Source organism: Elephas maximus, chromosome 1, assembly GCF_024166365.1.
Source record: "Elephas maximus indicus isolate mEleMax1 chromosome 1, mEleMax1 primary haplotype, whole genome shotgun sequence".
Classification (NCBI taxonomy): Eukaryota; Metazoa; Chordata; class Mammalia; order Proboscidea; family Elephantidae; genus Elephas; species Elephas maximus.
The window spans coordinates 13,459,728-13,480,300 of NC_064819.1; the positions used below are offsets into that span (position 1 = coordinate 13,459,728).

The following is a 20,573-nucleotide window of genomic DNA, read 5'->3' on the forward strand; positions in this document are numbered from 1 at the left end:
TGTTTAGAAAACAATAGCTTTTGTATATAAAAACAACAACCAGTTAGCAAAAAAAAAAAAAAAGACCAACTTGCAATACAACAAAAAAGATAAAATACCTTGTAATAACTGTAATGATAATCATGATATGTCTAAAAAAGAAGTATTTTAAGTGTTTTTAAGGAGCACAAAAGAGGATACGGATAAATAGAGGGGCATTACCATGTTCTTCAACTGGAAAACTCCACGTCAAAAGGATGTTACTTTTCCCTGAATTAATGTACATTTCTCATGCTTCTAAATTTTAAAATGTCAACAGGGTTTTTCCCTAATTATACAAATTGATTTTTAAAGTTCATAATGGAAAAACAGATGTGTGAGAATAGCTTTTAAAAAATCTGAAAAAAAGGAGTTATGAGAAGGAACTAGCCCTATCAGATATTAACACATTTCATGAAGCTGTAATATTTAAAATGGTGAATGAATAAGTAAACAGAACAATGAAATATAATCAAAATTTCCAAAATAAACCCATATGTTTAGTAAAGATAGCATCTCAACTAGAAGTGTGGGGTGGTGAGATATAGATCCATTAATTCAACAAATATTTATTTGAATTTATTCAGTTAATGGTGTTTATAAACTCAACTATATAAAAAAACAAAGAATTTCTACAGGGCAAAACCACTTTGACAAATCAAAATGACAAACTGGGACTATTTCTAACTTCTGTTATCATCAATACAGAACTTACTACCCTAGTATATAAAGAGCACTTACAAAGAAATAAGAAAATGACCAATGATTCTATAGAAAAATGGCCAAAGGATATAAACAGACCATTTACAGAAAGGAAAAATCGTATGATTTATATGTGTCAAAATAAGCAAACATCTCAGATAAGAGGATAAACTTTTAACTATACTGAAATACCACTTTTCACTTATCAAATTGGAAAAAAGAACCCCCCCCCCCTCACCAAATTGCCAGCACCTATGTTTGGTGAGGTTTAGGAGAAACAGGAACTCTCAAACAGTTGCCGATGGTGGTATAAATTGGTACAACCTCTGTGGAGGGCAATTGGTAATATTGATTAAAATTACATACTCTCTGACATGGCAGTTGACCTTCTAGGAATCGATCCTACAGTTGCACTAACACACATGTAAAATGACCATAAAAGCAAAAGACTAAGAAAAAAACAAAATATCTATCAGTAGAGTTGTTATTTGTTAGGTGCTGTCAAGTCAGTTCTGACTCACAGTGATCCTGTGCACAACAGAATGAAACACTGCCGGGTCCTGTGCCATCCTCACAGTCATCGTTATGCTTGAGCCCATTGTTGCAGCTACGGTGTGTATCCATCTCATTGAAAGACCCACTTTTTTTTTTTTTTTTTAATCAGTAGAGGGGGCTGGTTAAATGATTAACGATACACCGAGACAATATAATACTATGCAGGTATTAGAAAGATTGAGACAGCTCTTTGGGTAGAGATGATGGAATGAACTCTAAGCCCAATTCAGTTAAAAAAGCAGGGTTCAGCAAGTGGTTATATGCTAGCATTTGTGGTAAAAGGTGGAGAAAAGAATGTATATATTTGTATTGGCTTGTGTATTTATGAAATATTTTTGGGCAGTTACCCAAGAGACTGGTAACATTGGTAATCGTAGGGCAAGGCACTGTGTGGCTAAGGGATAGAAATAAGAGGAAGGTGTTTTGTTTTTTTGCCCCATACTTTCATACCTTTTGATTTTGAGTTATTTAAATTGTATTGCCTATTGGAAAATTTTATTAATAAAAACTTCAGAAATTATGAAAAATAAAATGAAAGTTACCATGTGAATAAATAATAAAACTATTGAGTTATACACTTCTGTTGAGTCTTTGCCTTTTCCCTCCACACCTTGTTCATAGGGAGAAATAGCATTTGTCCTTTCAAATACAGGTTTGCTTTCTCTTCACTGAACTACCTACTTATTTCTATGAAATAATGCTGGCTGTTCATCTATGTAATAAAATAAATATTGGTCAATTTTAAGCAATATGACAAAAATGATTATTCTCATAAAAATAAAAATTTAAATAACTTTGAATTAACAAATTGACAAATACTTTCTATTTCTGATTCTAGTATTCCAGTTTCCAAATGACTTACATTTTTCGTGAGTAAGAGTTTAAATTCTGGTGTTTTAATTTGTGATGACATTTTCTTTCAACTCTTTTTTACAGCAATTTGAGATTTTTGATGATTGCTTTAGCATATGCCATACCACTTGGTGTATTCGCTGGCTGGTCTGGAGTTCTGGACTTAATTTTAACACCAGTGCATGTGAGCCAAGTAAGTATTTTATTTCTTTATGTATTGTAGGTATTTTCGTTCATTTAAATTATAAATATTGGTTTTAGCTGCAAAGCGTAGGTTATACATTATACCATTATTGAAAAAGTTAGATCCTTATGGAATAGCTGTATAGTAAAACAATACTGATTTCCTTCCTTGATTTCGGTTAAGAGCCTTGAATTTCACATTTCTTTGGGTGTCATTAATGATGCTGATAAACGGATGGAAAAATAAAGGAAAATCTTAGTTTTGTTGACTTCGTCCTTTATCCTTGCTTCATGCTTTATAAGGAAGGTTAAGATCTCATCACCAAATATGACTATTCCTACTTCTCATTTCTTACTTTCTCTCTGGTTGCAGGATAGGGTTATGTCATTTTTTAAAAAGTAACCGTTACAGCTTGCTCCCATCCATTCCTCCTCCTTGCTCCCAGATAGAAGGGTAAAAAGGCGTAAAGAGAGATTTGGAGGGATAAATGCAAGAAATCCAGTGCACTGGTATGATATTCCATCATATGAATAAACAACAATTTATTCATTCTGCTTTTGATGAATATTTGGATCATTTCCAGTTTTTGACTGTCCCTAACAATGCTGTATAAATGTTTTTTTACGTGTCTCTTGGTGCACTTCTGTACACATTTCTGTTGAATGTGTATCTAGGACTAGAATTGCTGGTTATGGTGTGGGTATACTTTGGTAGGTGTACAGGGCAAAGCTACTAGAGGCTTAACAGAGGGAGGCTGTCATGGAGTTGGAAGCAGAACAAAAATAATAGAGGTCAAGCAGTTACTGGCATTCTTGCCCAGCCAGAGTAGTAAAAGCTCATTAATACTTTGTTAAAGCACTGGAGATCCTGTTGATATGTCATGAAGACAAAGCTTTAGAAGTGAGGACCTAGATAGTACTCTGCTAAGGATTACTTGGACAACTTGGGCTTAGTCCAGGAACACAGTCATGGCTGTTGACCATGAGTTCAATGTTAAATATCAAAACTCACTGCCGTCAAGTCAATTCTGACTCATAGGATGGAGTAGAGCTGGCCCATAGGGTTTCCAAGGAGTGGCTGGTGGATTTGAGCTGCCAACCTTTTGTGCTCTTAACCACAGCACTGGCATCAGCTCCTCGACCTTAAATAGTCAGCAACATATATTCAGTAAGGTTATCATGAAACAGAAGCACACGTAAAAAAAGATTATGTATTAATCAGTTGATGAAAATGTTGTAGCCAGAGGCTCTCAGGAACCTAACCCTGTATTTCCCCTAGGGGCAATGGTTCAGTATCACTAACTCAGTGTTTGTGGCAACTTCATAAAATGTAACTACCATAAATAACACGAATTGACTATGTAATTTTTTATGTTTTTTTTAACTTTTAAACTTTCTTTAGATACGCCTCTTGTAAGGAGCACATCACTGTTTTCTTTTTTTTTTTTTTTTAATAATCTTTGTTTTAATTGAAGCATTTGATCCATTTACATTTAATGTAATTACTGATAAATTTAGGTTTGAATATACCATCTTACTACTGTTTTTCATTTTATTCAGCCTAGTCTATCTTTTTTCTCTCCTGTCTTACCTTCCTCTGAATCAATTGATTATTTTTTATTATTCTACTTTTCCCCCTTTAGCTTGGTAGTTACAGACTTTTTTTTTAGTTTTATGCTGGAAACTACAGCATGCACACTTACCAATGTTCATTATAAATGAGTGCTTTTACCTCTTCCGGGGCAGTCAAGGCCCTTAGAACCCTTTAACTCTGTTTAACCCTCTTCCATCATCTGTGCTATTGTTTTTTAAACTGTACCCATTAAACCCATTGCCACTGAGTTGATTCCAACTCATAATGACCTTATAGGACAGAGTAGAATTGTCCCATAGGACTTCCAAGGAACAGCTAGTAGATTCAAACTGCTGACCTTTTGGTTAGCAGTGGACCTCTTAACCACTGCACCACGCAGGCTCCTTAAACGGTGCAATACATTATTATTGTTGCTTTATACTGTCAGTACTCACTGAGATTCATTCTTATATTTACCCTTTCTATTGCTCTTCATATCTTCCTGTATCTTTGATCTTCCCTCTGTGATCATTTTTCTCTTGCCTAAAGAACACTGTCTTAGTTTCTTAGTGCTGCTGTAAGAGAAACACCACAAGTAGGTGGCTTTACCAAACAGAAATTTATTTTCTCACAGCTCAGGGTAGTAGAAGTCTGAATTCAGGTCACTGACTCTGGAGGAAGACCCTTGCTCTCTCAGCTCTAGGGGAAGAGCTTTCTCTTGCAACTTCTGTTCCTCAGCTCCTTGGTGATCTTCATGTAACATCTGTCTTCCCTGTTTGTCCCTGCTTCTCTGTGCCTAATCTGGTCTTTTCATATCTCAAAAGTGGTTAGGTTTAAGACAGACCCTGCACTGACATGGCCTCACTAACGTAACAGAGAAAACTGTATTCCCAAATGGGATTACATCCACAAGTATATGGGTCAGGACTCCAACACTTTTGGGGGGGGGGGCGGGGGGGCGCACAATTCAATCCATAGCAAACTTCTTTAAATGTTTCCTTTTGTGCAGGTCTGCAGGTGACAAATACTCTCACTTGAGTTTAGTTTTTGTTTTGTTTTGGTCTGAAATTGTCTTCATTTTGCCTTCATTTTTGAAGCTTATTTTTGTTGGACATAGAATTATTGGTTGGTAGTTATCCTCTTTCAACATTTTGAAAATAATCCATTTTCTTCTGGCTCTCCCTGTTTTGATTGAGAAGTCACTTTTCAATCTTAAAAGGTGGCTGCTTTTAAAAATTTTTTCTTTGTCTTTGGTCTCAGCAGTTTTGTTATGATGTAACTAGGTAGTGATTTTCGTTGTATTGATCCTGCTTCACGTTTGTAGGGCTTCATTAATCTATGGCTTCATGTCTCTTAACAGTTTCTGAAAATTGTCAGCCAGTATCCCTTCAAAGCTTATATTCACTCTCTCTGTCACCTCGGTCTGGGATTCTAATTACATATGTTAACATCACACTTTATCTCTTACTCTTTTCTAAATAGTCCGTCCTTTTTCCTTTCCATGATTCAGACAAGGCATTTTATTCTGGCCTTTCTCCCAACCCACTCTTTCAGTTTCCAACTGTGTACTATACTGTTAAATCCATGCATGAATTGCCAAATTCACTTGTTATATTTTAAGTTCTAAAGTGTTCATTTGACTCTTTTTTTATAGTTTCCAAATTTCTCCAGAAATTCTCAATCTTGTCTTTTTTTTTTTTTTTTTTGAACTCTTGAAGGTAGTTATCTAAAGTTTGTATTTCATAATTCCATTATCTGGATTCCTTGTGGGTCTGTTTCTGTTTTTGGTATTTATTCATGTTATGTGTGTGGCTATTTTTGATTGAATGCTAGACATAGTATATGAAAAGCTGTAGAGATAATTTAAGCTTCAGGATGATTTTCTTTTCCTTTAGAGAGGATTTATGTTTGCTTCTGGCAGGAATCTAGGGATCACCTTAAACTAGTTTCAGAGATTGAGATGATTTTAAACTGGATAATTTTAGTTCCTTAGAGTGCTGTTATATTTTCACTGTTCCATTACTCTTGGGGCATAGCCCTTCAGGACCCCCATCTAAAGTCTAGGGTTTTTACAACACCACCCATCCCACAGCAGGACCAAAACTTAAATTTTTTTTCTTTCCTATGTGTTACAGATTGAATTGTGTCCCTAAAAAATATGTATTGTAAATCCTAACCTCTATGCTTGTGGTTATAATCCCATTTGGGAATGGGTTGTTTTTGTTATGTTAATGAGTAGGATTAGTGTAGGGTGTCTTGCGTTTATCTCCTTTGAGATATAAAGGAGATTAAGCAAGCAAGCAAAAGAAACAGGGATGGGAGAAGAACGATCCCAAGCCACATGAAGATTACCCAGGAGCAGAAGCTCAGAAGAGGCAAGGACCTCCCCCCAGCCAGAGCTGACAGAAAGAGAAAGCTTTTCCCTAGAGCCAGCACCCTGAATTCAGACTTATAGCCTCCTAAAGTGTGAAAAAATACATTTCTGTTTGTTAAAGCCACCAATTTGTGGTATTTCTGTTATAGCAGCACTAGATAACTAAGATGTTAAATGCCCTTTGATAAAAAGGATAGCCCTGCAGAGGAGAGAACTGTCTTGCCCCATGTGCCAATGATTTGGAAAACTGTAAAGGTAATTTAAGATTTAGGGTCTTTTTTTCCTCTAGAAAGGATTTATATTTGCTTTTGGCAGCAAACACTTGTAAAAAAAAAGACTTGTGTAAGGTGATTATATTACAGTCACGTATCACTCAGCGTCTACGAAACATTCTGTGACATAGGATGTTATGTGATTTAGATGTTGTGCTAACACCATGTTATATAGAGTTCACCTCGAGGTATGGCTGGTAAAAATGACCCTTCCCCTTGTTGAGTCAGGTGGACTCCAAAGGCAAGGCTGAGATCTGGATATTTGGGTGGCCTTATTACCAGAAGTTCATAGCCAAGATGATCATGAACTTGGCCAACTGTCACCACCAGCACCAGGCACAGAGTACGGAGAAGGGCTCCGCCCCAGAGGCTGACATCCAGCAGGCTCTAGATGCTGCACAGCTCTGGGTTCTCAAGCTTTGGGGGTATTTCATGCCCCGGGAGGGAGTCCATGCCGAGGTTCACATGGAAGCCCTGTCTTGAACCCAGTTCTTATAGGTCCTGCATCTACCCCCTGAGTTAAGAATGGTGGGGTGGGCTTTTTTTCTTTTCCCATGTTACATATTTACAAACAAGAATTTAAAGGGTTCTAATAAGGAATCGAATTTCAAAAAAATACGACCACAGGCTTAGATGCAGTCGGACGTTGCCTGAATGGATGTTATGCAGTACATGACTGTACTTAGGGTTCGCTAAGCTACTGTGAGAAGTAGACCCCCAAAATTCTGAGGCTTAAGAATAGATGTATGTCTCATTCACATATAGTCTGGGATACTTTGTGTAAGAATCTGTGACAGTTGCCCAGTTTGGTGGACAGTTCTTTGCCCCACACTGATTGAGAGACTCAGTCTGCTCCCACTTTGCAGCTCTTCTGCCCCCTAGAACTTTGTCATTATACGTGTGATTGAGGCTGGTGTAACCACATCCAGATTCCAGGTGTCAGAAAGAGAAGGAAAGTACAGAGGAGACACACAGCTGTCCAGGTTCTAGCCTGGGAGTAGCACACCTCACTTCTGCACTTTTCCATTAATGAAAACTTAGCCATGTGGTCACATGTAACCGACTAGGAGCTGGAACTGTAATCTATATGCCCAGGTTGAAGAAAACATATTATGTTACAGTGGACACCTGGCAAGCTCTGTCACAGGTGTAATGAAAAATAAGACTGGAAAAATTATGAAAGGTAGAAGTTAGTTTTGGCAGGTCCCAAGTGGTAGTTCAAGTTTGAACTTTGCCCTCTAGCCACAAGAGAAGCCAGAGATTATTTTTCAGCAGGTGAGTGGAATGATTGAGATAATTTTTCTGGCAATGGTGAACAGAGTAGATTGTGGACCTTTTAAAAAATTATTACAGGAGTCCAGGAGTAAGAAATATGATAACAAGTGTATGTGGTCACCATGGGAAGAGGAAAGGAGATAAAAATGCAATGTTAGGGACACGTGGATTTTCAATAATAGCAGCAACTAACATGTCGAGCATTTTACATTTAGTAACTAATCCTCAGAAAGGAGCCCTGGTGGCACAATGGTTAAGCATTCGACTGCTAACTGAAAGATTGACGGTGGCTCTGTGACAGAAGGACCTGGTGATCTGTTCCCATAAAGATTAAAAAAAAAAAAAAACCATTACCATCAAGTTGATTCCAACTCGTAGCAACCCAGTAGGCAGATTAGAATTGCCCTGTAGGATTTCCAAGGCTGTAATCTTCATGGAAGCTGACTGCCACATCTTTTTCCCAAGGAGCGGCTGGTGGATTCAAACCGTCGACCTTTTGGTGAGCAGCCAACCACTTAACCACTTTGCTACCAGGACTCCTGCCCATAAAGATTACAGCCAAGAGAACCCTATGTGGTGGTTCTACTCTGTCCCAGGGAGCCATCATGAGTTGAAAATTGACTTGATGGCACCTAACAACAACAGCAATCCTCAGATAAAACGTTATTATCCCCCATTCTACTAATGAGGAAACTAAGGCTTAGAGCGTGGGTTAGGATAGAAGCCAAGTCATAATAAGAGTTCATCAGGGATGAGGAAACATAGAAGGCATTGTTTTCCTAGGGTCACATAGCTAGTAAGTAGCAGGGCTACAAAAGCTTTCTCGGGAGAGAGAGCTTTGCATTTGAAATTCAGCTCAAGATCTCTTTCTCTATCCATCCTCCCCCAGTTGCTCAGTCTCACATTTCTCTCTCTCTTCTCTGATCTCTTAAGTCATTTTAAGTTGTTGCCAGATGTTTTATCACTTTATTCTTTGCTAGGTGTTTTGTGTATGTTGGTTATATTTAAATTTTTTGAGGTTGGTGACCCATCTTTTGTGGTTTTCCTATTTTCTTTAGAGTTCCTGGTACAGTGCTAGACAGGTCCTACATACTGGAAAAATATTTGTTTGATGGCATCAATAGTTTTATTGATTTAAATATTCCAATAAAAAATCAAAAACACATTACTTAGACGTAAGTACTTTTTTGTATTAATTAGTCACATATGAATTTTCATTTTAGATACTATTTCCTAGATTTGTTGTCCTTTAGCTAGAACATTTTTATTATAGAGGATCTTTGTTTTTTTTCACTCCTTCTAAATAGTAGCATGGTAGTCTTGTGTTAAATATTGTCTGCCACTTTCCTGACAGGTAGATGCCGGCTGGATTGGATTCTGGTCCATAGTTGGAGGCTGTGTTGTTGGAATAGCTATGGCAAGGTAAGAATATTTTAAGTTTCATATGTGAGTGAACCGAAGTGGTAAAAAAAAAAAAAAAACGCAAAAGGAAAATAGACTTCCCAAGATAAACATTTATGCCTGGTGGCACAGTGGTTAAAGTGCTCAGCTGCGAACCAAAAGGTCAGCAATTCAAAAACCACCAGCCCCTCTGAGGGCGAAAGATGTGGCAGTCTGCTTCTGTAGAGATTTACAGCCCTGGAAACCCTACGGGGCAGTTCTCTTCTGTCCTGCAGGGTCACTATGAGTTGCAGTCGACTCGACAACAGTAGGTTTGGTGTGGTTTTGGTTTAGATAAACATTTAAAAATCAGGAAAAAGTAAAACAGACAAAAGTCAGAAAAGGGCGCTTGCTCAGGCTACAAGAAAATTCACAGGCAGCAGATAGCATTTGCTGCTCCAAGAAGCCTTCCCAGGGGTAGCCCTAAAATCTTTTTTCGAGCCTGGAGATACATTTCTGGTGTAATTAAGCTACCTTCCTTGGTAATATTAAGGAATAACATCTACAAATGGGGCCAAAAGTAGGGCGATATAATGATAAAGACAAATTGGTTGCGATCAGGATAGAATAGAGTTGGAAAAAAACATCATTTGAAAGAGCATCTCCAAAACTTGTCATGAAAAGGCAGTGTCCTGATTAGCAGGTGTTTATTTCTGGTCTTTTTTTTTGGCAGGTATGTTCCTGTGGTTATCCCACTTTGATGAAAAATGTCATCAAAGGCTTCCTGTTTCATCAAACTGCTTTTGATCTTAAGCCATTATGACAACACATTTTTAGAATGAGTTAGAAGAAAAGGGCCTCATTTGTTCTAAAAAAAAAAAAGCAAAGAAATGAAAATGTCACTCTTTCAGGTGACTGCCTATAAAACTATTCTTAGTGTTCTCAAGGAGATAATATTCATTCACTTCCTAAATCCTTATACCCTGTCTAATCAAAAACAAAATTAGGCAATCAACTCTACCAAGAAGGGAAAATCTAATTACATATTTGGGGAGATCAAATAAGATATGTAAATCACCTCAATATCTAAATGCTTAAACATAATTGACACAGGATAATATTATATCTAGACCTTATAGTTTGTGTGGTGTTTCTGGGATAATGAAAGAATAAATTGACATTGTAATTTCTAAATCACTTTATATGAGGTTTTTGTAAGTTGGGAAAATGTAAGAATAAAATCTAAAAGCTGAAGGAAAGGGATAGGAAGATAGCTCTTTGTAGGAAATCACTGCACTGATACTGAAATGCATTGACCTGTCACGTTTGACAAGAATCATACCTAATTTTTCTAATTAAATCTCCCAGCCAGTTTTAGTGCGTCATCATTGATCAAGTACTATTCTGAGCACCAAATAGGTCAAAGAGGGAACCATTATGTTATCAGAAATGACGTCTCACATGCTCGTTTTCTCTTTATTTTCTTTCTCCAACCCCTTAATTTTAAATATATATAGCTAGAACTAGAAGCAAACATTAGAACAGGGACACTTCTGTTTTTAATTTGTTGAAGTGGAAGTTCTAAAAAACACTACCCTTACTCTGGGATCTGAAATCAATTTTAGGTATCTCCTGGGCCTAAAGTCAATTTTTAAATTATTTTTATAACACTCTTTGGGATCTATGAAATGGGGTCTTCTTATAGACATTAATGCATTGAGTGATTTTTTTTTTGTAGTTATGTTGTACAAGGAATGTTTGGTACTAGTTTGGCCCTAACAATATACTTGGATGATGTTGGCCCATTTGAAGAGACTGGATCTTCGAAAATAGCACAGCACAGTGGTCAGTTTATTCTTGTGTGGTCAGGCTCTGTGGCACGTACTCGCTATTCAGCTGTACTCAACTCTGATTTGTACCAGAAAGCTGTTTTCTTCTTTTATATCTGGTCATCTGCCTACCTGATGAGTAAATTCATGCAGAGTACCAAAATATAAATCAGAAAAGTGTTTGGTGAGCCTAGAATTAAAAGAGTTTTTTGGATGCCCTTGAGGGACATTTCTATCAAATTGTGGAGCCTTTTTCAGAGTACATAAGAATTTTCTATGTGGGAACTTGTCTAGATGAGAACATACCTAAGTCATCCGACAAAAGTGCATTCATTTTTCCCACCAAAAGATGGCATCAGTTCTCATAGGAAATCATATTAGTCCAGCTAACGCTTACAAACATGGTTAACCGTATCATGTCAGATAAGTGCAAAGCAAAGGATGGTATTGAAAGTATTGAGAAGAACAGTCGCATAATTACAGTAGAAATGAAAATCAGTTTAAAAATTCAAAATGGAGTAAATGCGGTATACTTTTAGCAAAGTAAATGTTGTATACTTGGAGTGGGATAAGTTTTTCTACAGTAGGAACAATTCTGAAAGACAGAGTAGACTATACATTCAGTCCCCAGTTTAGGAACGTTGGACTTCACGGACAGCTTGTACGTAACCTTTAATGTTATGTAAATTTGCCCTTACTTTGAACCAATGGAACCAACCCCTGCTCGCAGCCAGTTCTTTCGCACAGTCACCTTCATGTGCTGCACGCCCAGCTTTTAAATGACAGAGCAGAGCTGCCCCACAGGGGCTCCAGGGAGTGGTTGGTGGATTGAAACTACCACCCTTTTGGTTGGCAGCTGTAGCCTTAACCGCTGCGCTAATCAGCAGATGATGAAAAGCAGTTGGCAAATGGAAACTTTTTTGGTTATGACTAAAGGATAAACATCTCTACCAAATGCCTTTTAGTTTAATGTTAATTCAGGAAAAGGCGACGATTTTGTTACAAATCTACAAAACTTTAGTCACAACTTTTGTGGACTAGTATTCGCTATTCCAGATGCTACATTCTTGCCCTCATGAAGCTTACAGCCTGATAGGGAAGACAAAAAATGAACAAGTGAACTAATGACAAAACAAGAGAATTTCCAATACAGGTAAACACTGTGAAGAAAATAAAACAGAGCACGGAGATGGGATGGAGAGGCCTTCTTTAGACTGGGTGAGCATGGGGGTCCTCTTTGACAGGTGAATTCGAGCTGAGACCCAAGTGACCTAAAGGACCAGCAGGAGTAAGTCATCTGGGAGTGCCTGCTTCCAGGCAGATGGGACAAGTACAAAAGCCATACACTGCTGTGGGAAATGGCCTTAGTGTGTATGGGAAACAGACACGGGGCTGCCCAGCTGGAGTAGTGTAAGACAGTGGGAGAGTGGAGGCAGAGGCCAGGTTGTCTAGAGCCTCCCAGGGTCTGGTTTAGGCATTTGTATTTGTTCTAAGTGAGTTTGAGTTTTGGGAGAGCCACATTTACTTGTTTACATCAACAAATTAACCTACTTTCTAAAACTAGAAGTAATATGTGCTAATTATAGAATGTTTGGAAATCATACACTTGTTGCCGTCAAGTTGATTCCGACTCATAGCGACCCTATAGGACAGAGTACAGCTGACCTGTAGGGTTTCCAAGGAGTGGCTGGTGGATTCGAACTGCGGACCTTTTGGTTAGCAGCTAAACACTTAACCGCTGTGCCACCAGGGCTCTTTGGAAATTATAGAAAATATAAAGAAAATAAAAGGGGCATTTTAAAACTTAGAACCCATCCTGTGAGTAAGAGAAAAAAAAAATTATCACAGAAATAATTCTTTAAAAAACAAGCCTTGCTTTCGAAAGAATGAATGGAAGATCATTCAAGTAATTGTTGTTTAATGAAAGTGTGTCACTGATTTAAACAGTATGAGCAAATCCAGTTAGAATTAATAGAACATTGTCTCTTTTCAGGTTTGCAGATTTTATCAGGGGTATGCTGAAGCTCATTCTCCTCCTCCTGTTTACTGGGGCTACCCTGTCATCCACATGGTTCACCCTGACCTGTTTGAACAGTGTCACACACCTGCCTTTAACCACAGGTGAATACAGACTATTTTAGAGCCTTGAATAAATTATTTTTGGTTTGCAAAAGTATAGTTACTCTGACAGTAGGACTCTTTCCTTGCTTTCCATCGGTAATTGTTAAATATATAAAAAGGAAGATGTGTTAATATCCCTGGTGTGGCTCTCAAACCATTATACCATCTAAAGAGAGTCCAAGAAATAACTAAAAATATTTTCATTGGTCTTTTGCAAATGGAAAGTAAGTATAATCATTAGCCCAAGCTCAGAGAGCTTGGAAAAGTTTATGTATTTTTTAAAGTTCCTATCAGAGTATAATACGAAGATTTTTACCTTGTTGATAGCCATTGTTGAACAATAAGGAAAAGGTAACAAAGGCAAAAAAAAAACTGTGAGGTTTGAAGTACACTTCAGTAAAGTTCTTTAAACCAGCACTTACAGTTTGATGTTTAGTTTCACTACAGAATCAGTGCAAAAGAGAGAACTTACTGGAAACACCTATTAGGAGTATATCGTAGCCAGCTTACTTAGCTCATCAGATTGATCCGAAACATTTGTATTAGCTGTTGTTTTTATTGTTACTAATAGTATTAATATCACTTTGGGGTCTATAATAGTTTTCTATTGTTGCTGTAACAAGCTATCACAAATTTAGTGGCTTAAAACAGCACAGATTTTTCTTACATTTCTTTAGGCTAGAAGTCTAACATGGGCCTCACTGGTTTAAAAGCAAAGTGTGGGCAGGGCTGCATTCCCTCCTGCAGGCTCTAGGGGACGCTGTAGGGGAGAATTTTTTTGCCTTTCCCAACTTCTGGAGGCAAACCGCATCCCCTGACTTGTGCCCCCTTCCTCCATCTTCAAAGCCAGCAACATCAGGCTCAGGCCTTCTCACATCACATCACTCTGTATCTTTCTCCCATAGTCACATTTCCCTTTGAACTCTCTCCTTCTGCCTCCTTCTTCTACTTTTAAGGACCCTAGTGATTACATTGGGCCCATCTGAATAATCCAGGATAATCTCTCAATTGTAAGGTCATTCAATTAGCAACCTTAGTTCCATCTGCACCCTTAACACCCTTTACCATGTAAGTAACATAGTTCATAGCTTCCAGGTGTTAGAGCATGACCATCTTTGTTGTTGTTATGTGCCGTCAAGTCGGTTCCGACTCATAGCGACCCTATAGGACGGAGTAGAACTGCCCCACAGGGTTTCCAAGGAGCAGTTGGTGGATTCGAACTGCCGACCTCTTGTTTAGCAGCTAAGCTCTTAACCATTGTGCCACTGGGGCTCCGTGAACATCTTTGGGGGGGTCATTATTCTGTCTACTAAAGGGTCTTTTTTAAATTACCATGACAGAGTCTTTTATAAACCAAGAGGACTCTGTTGTTATCTCTTCCTTTCGTCTAATGAAAGACTAGTTAAGATGCATATTTTTTATCCAATGGCGAGTAATATTCAGCCACCTTTCAGATTATGTGTTTAATTGTGGGATTATTTGGGTAACAAACAAGCACTTGTATAAGCAGGAGTAAATAAGAGTCTGAAAGTGGCTCTATAGGGGCCTTGTTGCTGTGTGTGGCATATATATTCCATGGGTGCCTTTAGTGACGAAGAGGATTCCTTTTGTCTACATATAATTAAACAATACCCCGTTCCCCAGTTTGTACCTATGAACTCTGTAATAAAACAGCCAGCAGTTTATACATCAGAGGCATCAAATCCCTCAAAGACAGATATTTATTTGAGAGTTCCTACCACTTTTACGAGGAGCCCTGATGGCACAGTGGTTAAGGACTTGGCTGTTCAACCATTTAAACTTTGGAGGTTCAAATCCACCATCTACTCTGCAGGAGAAAAGACTTAATGAACTACACCCAAAAAGATTATAGCATAGGAGGAATCTGGGAAGATGTGGTGTAAACAGACCATCATTCCAATCCTCCGCCACAAATACAACAAGGAATTGGTGCTCAGCTTTGAGGAACTCTGAATCAGGAAACAGAGGACAGCAGCAGGGAACTGCAGACAGGCAAGAATCAGCAAATCAATAATGAGTCGCATACAACAGGAAAATCACTTCTTCACCCTTTCCTGTTTCTCCCCCAAGCCATGCATACTGCCAGCTGCTGTGAACTGGGGTAGTGGCTCTAGAGAAAGAATCTGCTTTCCTAACCACCGTAGCCCCTACCTGTACTACAAGAGAGGACCCTAAAGCTTCTTCACTGAAATCGACAAGGCAGACCTCCCCAGGGACCCATCTGGAGTGCGCCAGCACCTTCTCCACCCAGACACTGGTGGGGTACAAGCTTACTGAGAATTGCTACAGAAGGCCCATGCAGTGGAGCCTGTTCCCGTAGAAACACTATACGGGCCTCCCTGCGCACCCCATTGCTCAGGCCTCTGAAACCAACAGGACAGACTTCCCAGGGAGTCAGTTCAGGTCTGTCTGCCTCCCCTCTCAGCCTGTGCTGAGGGCTGCTGACTGAGGCTGCTGTGTGCTAGGAAGCAGGCATCTTTAGTGGAGGCTACACCCACAGCCAAGATACTATAGGGAAGACTCTAATAGCAATAAGGCAGACCTCCCTGGAGGTCTCTTTGAAGTGTGACAGACCCTCCACCTCCCAGACACTGTCACCTGCAAGTCTGCTGTGAATTGCTGCAGTAGAGTCTGTTCCCGTAGTCATCACTCTACCTGCCTCCCTATGTACCCCATAGCTCTGGCCTCTGAAACCAACAGGACAGACTTCCTTGGGGTCAGTTAGGGTTAGTTTGCCCCCACTTCTGATGGCACCAAGGACTACTGACTAAGGCTGCTGTGTGTTGGGAACTAGGAGTCTTAAGTGGAGGCTGCACTCATGGCCAGCAATCTACTGGGGGGACTCTGATAGCAACAAGGCAAACCTTCATAGGAGTCTGACCAGAGAGTGACAACCCCTCCCTTACCTGGTAATTGTTGGTTGCCAAGCTGTTGAAAACTGCTACAAAGATAACCCGCCGTGGAGTCTGCTCCCATAGTCAGTACTCTACTTGCCTCCCTGGGCACCTCAAAGCTCAGGCCTCTGAAACTAACAGGATAGACCTCCCTGGGGATCAGTTTGGGTCTTTCTGCTCCCCATTACAGTTAGCACTGAGGATTACTGCCTGAGGCTGCTATGTTCTAGGAAGCAGGCACTTTGAGTGGAGGCTGTATCCACAGCCAGCATACCATGGGGTGCTCTCCAGTAGCAACAAAGCAGACCTCCCTGGGGGCCCATTCAGATATAGCAGCAGAAGATGGACCCCTCAGGTTGGAAGGCACTCAAAATACGAGTGGGGAAGAGCTGCCTCCTCAAAGTAGAGTCGACCTTAATAATGTAGATGGAATCAAGCTTTTGGGACCTTCATTTGCTGATGTGGCATGACTCAAAATGACCCTCAATGAAATAGACTAACACAGTAGCTACAACAGTGGGCTCAAGCATAACAGCGATTGTGAGGAGGGACAGGCCTGGGCAGTGTTTGGTTCTGCTGTACACAGGGTTGCTGTGTGTCGGAACTAACTCGACAGTACCTAACATCCACGACGACAGTATGTTCATAACATTTTACATATTTTCTATTTAACATGGTAAAACTATCTATCTCTGGGTATTAGGAGTTCATTTTTTACCTCCTTTTTTGTCTGAATTTATATAATGAGCATATTCTACTTCTATAATCAGAAAAAAAAACATTTTTTTTTAATTAAACATCTTTTTATATCTTAAAAGAAATTGATGTAATTGACTGTTGTTGAAAATAATTATGCTGGACAGGAAGGAAAGCAGAATTCTAAATGAAATCAAGGTCAGAATCGAAAGGTTGACTTTGATGTGGACATCTTAACCACTCAATTTATAAATTCTACTGTTGTTTTCGGTTGCTAGTCTTTTGAATGTCACTGCAATCCTGCTGAAAGATGAATTTTTAACTTATAAATACACTGAGGAGGTTAGGACTAAATTGGTTTGCATTCCTTCTCTGAGTTATCATAGCCTTTTTTTCTCAGTCCTCATACTTAGCACTTAGTAGTCCCTTGAGTGTATTCTTAACTCCCCTACCAGTCTGAAAATCTGGAGCAGGGATTAGTACGTTATAAATTTTGTCCCACCTCCACCCCGGCACCTAGCACAGGCCCCCAGGAATGAGTGAATGAAGGAAGTGTGTGTTATCGCCATTGTGATCCTCAGTAGCTGTGACTTACTGGCAGTGATAGACGGCAGCCTTGAGCCAGTCTTTGTTATTCAGCACTAGCTACAGGGAGGCAAAACAGCACATTTTAGTGGAACATTGGAGAATTTGAATAAATCTGTCACAAGATACCCTTACTGCCTTTGTAAAAGCCTGACCTAATCCCTTTTAAGCAAAAGAGGTTTCACGAAAGGGAGCTTACTACACAATCTGATTACAGACAAATTTAGACCTTTAGGCTGGTTTTTAAAGTCAGCGATGGCAAATTCATGTTTCTTTTTTACCAGAGTCCTCATTTTAACCAGAGAAGTAGCTAGCCTTTTTCCCTTTAGCAAACTTAGTATTTCTTAGTATTTTATTTTATTTATTTTAGTATTCTATTACTTGTTATGGGAAGAATCTACACGAAAAGCATTTGAAGATAGACGCGTGAATCGTAACTGTTGACATGATAAATGAAAAGCGACTTATTTTTGTCCAGCCCATGTGTTACATGAGTGCTGCTGCTGTCTCATTAAAACCTTCAATTGCCACTGGTCTTGATGTTACTTTTGCCATCCCTGCAGAAGAAAAACTGAGTCATATCAATCCTGTCCAAAGGCATGCTATTTTGACGTACGTACCTGCTTGCATACACCCTCTTGGAGGCTATCAGCAGTATGCCCCCCACCTTAGGGAAACTCAGTACTTAAAATTGCATTATATCTTCACTAACTGAAATTTTACAAGAGGGCAAGTGAATAACCTCATGACTAAATAACGTGAGTTTTAAAATCTTCACACTTATGCTATAAACAGAATTATGGCGATATATTATCCACCGTGTCTGAGAGCTAGCTGTCTAGCCCTGTGAGCCACCACTCACACAGCCATTTTCTGGTGAACAGATGAACGCTTTGAAAATGGCATTTTGAAAAATGTTAGCTCTTTGGTGTGGATTTCGCTAAAACAATGTAATTTGACTGTTTAACGTTGCCTTGGGAGAGGTTCTTCATCTAACTCAAGTTAGTAGAATGGTGATGTCAGAAGCAAATACTGGGCGAGGGATGAAGGGTGGGTGGTGACTAGCTAGGCACGAGCCCCTGGAGTGATAGCTGACCACTAGCTGACATCAAGTGATAGTTAAAGAAAAAACATACTCCATTGTATTAAGAAGGCGTGTAACACATATGGGCTCAAGTGTAATTCTTTTATTAGGTCCCCATGTATTTTGCCTTTATGAAGATAATTAATTATGTCCCATTTTAATAGGCAAAGAAACAAAAGCGTAGACTTACCGAATCATAGGGGAAAGTGAGAAAATTCAAAAAAGAATAAAGAGCATCATTAAAGAAATGCACATTATTAGGAAAATGAGTGATTTTAAGCCTTAAGGAAAGAAAGCTAAGGAGTGACTTAATCACTGCTTTCAGTTTTATGACCTAAAAGTTACGGTTACTCGTGTTCATGACTGACCAAGAAAAGAAAAATAGAACATGAATTAAAAGAACAGAATGGATTTGTGAAAGGACTTCTTAGATATAAGAATCATGAAATACTCAACGGGCCTATTGAGGAAGATCATATAATGTTTACCCACGGGAATGTTCAAGAAGAAAAATTAAGTCTTCAAATAGAATCTGTTTTTTGACCAGAGAGAGCTTGACCAGGTGATCAGTCAGTGCTTTATGACTTAATAAGAGAGCGCCTTCTTCAGAACCGTAAATAATTCTCGGGGAGCTTGCAAGTTACTGAGAGATCTATAGCAAAAAAAACCCAAACCCAGTGCCATCTAGTCGATTCCGACTCATAGCGACCCTATAGCAACCTTATAGATCTATAGCTATGATAATCTGATTTCACAACCAGTCTCTAACCTTGGGCCTGCTATTTGAAAGGATTACTAGTTGTGCTTCGTTCTATGAGACAATTATTCTTCTGTCCAGCCATACAGGACTCTAAATGCAATTGTCAAGCTTTGTAGGACTAAACTGCACCAACAAAGAGACTCAAGCAGAAAATGAATAACACGCAAAAAGGAAAATCATAGCCATTAATGACTGTTGCAGCAAAATACCCCACGTCCTCTTTGGGAGCCTTAGTTTTTCGTGTACTGAATATTTTAGGTAGGAATAGATCATGGAAGCCACAGCAATCATTTTTTAGCAAGAAAACGTGAGGCTGAGAAGAGAGGCACAGCTCAGTCATATGGAAATATATCTATGTGTGTACCAATATATGTATTTTGTATATTCAACATGCTCCAAACCAAACCAGTTCCCACTGAGTTGATTCTGACTCATGGCGACCCTGTGTGTGCAGAGTAGAATTGCTCCGTAGGATTTTCCAAGCTGTGACCTTTCGAAAGCAGAACGCCAAGCGTTTCTTCCAAGAGACCTCTGGGTGTGTTCCAACCACCAACCTTTCGGTTAGTAGCCCGGGACTTAACCATCCGCACCACCCGGGGACCCATTCAACATGCCTAGAACCTGTGAAAAAAATATGTAGTTAACAAAAATTGTGAATGTTTAGTGTTTCTCTTTACAAATGTGTTATTATTTCCAAAAGAAGTATTTTTACTTATAATATGAAGTTTAATTTAGATTGTCAAAATATTTTAATAAAAGTCTGGTCTAATAATTCGCAGTTAACTTTCCTAACTTTATCATGAAATAAAAATTTAGTCAATATGAACAATGATAAAACTTATCCAGTAAACTATATTGATGTTATAAACATACTTTTTAGGGAAATTTCTTGATTCTAACCCTTAAGATAATATGTAATAAGAATTTGTTGTATTGTTTTATAATGCTTATTTCTTAATAAAACTTTGAACAAATTCTCTATTATTCTTATATGCCCAGAAACACCAATAAGATTTTCGATGTTAATATCATTATTCTCCTACCTATATGTAAGGAGCCATGGTGGTGCAGTGGTTAAGTGCTTGGTTGCTAACTGCAAGGTTGGCAGTTCAAACCCAGCAGCCACTCCATGGGAGAAAGATGTGGCAGTCTGCTTCCGTAAAGATTTATGGCCTTGGTAACCCTGTGGGGCAGTTGTATTCTGTCCTATGAGTCAGAATCAACTTGACAGCAATGGGTATACAGGTACCTACGTGTATTTAAGTTTGTCATTGATCTACCGAAATGGACCATAGTTGTACCTCATATTATATACCATTCAATAATTGACTCTTTTCTATAACATCCTGGGTGTATGTTCATCTAACTTCAGCTTGACTGCCTCTAGTAAAAACCCATT

At 38.9% G+C, this 20,573-nt stretch overlaps 1 protein-coding gene across 3 annotated transcripts in view; it reads left to right on the forward strand.

Moving 5' to 3' along the window:
• The window catches only part of SLC49A4 (solute carrier family 49 member 4), a 98,463-nt gene that overhangs the window by 62,341 nt on the left and 15,549 nt on the right, over window positions 1-20,573 (forward strand). For all 3 annotated transcript variants that reach the window (XM_049878239.1, XM_049878229.1, XM_049878220.1), the window contains exons 5-7: window positions 2,212-2,320; window positions 9,159-9,226; window positions 13,007-13,134. In XM_049878239.1, coding sequence (XP_049734196.1) covers window positions 2,212-2,320; window positions 9,159-9,226; window positions 13,007-13,134 — 305 coding nt within the window. The remainder of the gene's footprint in view (window positions 1-2,211; window positions 2,321-9,158; window positions 9,227-13,006; window positions 13,135-20,573) is intronic.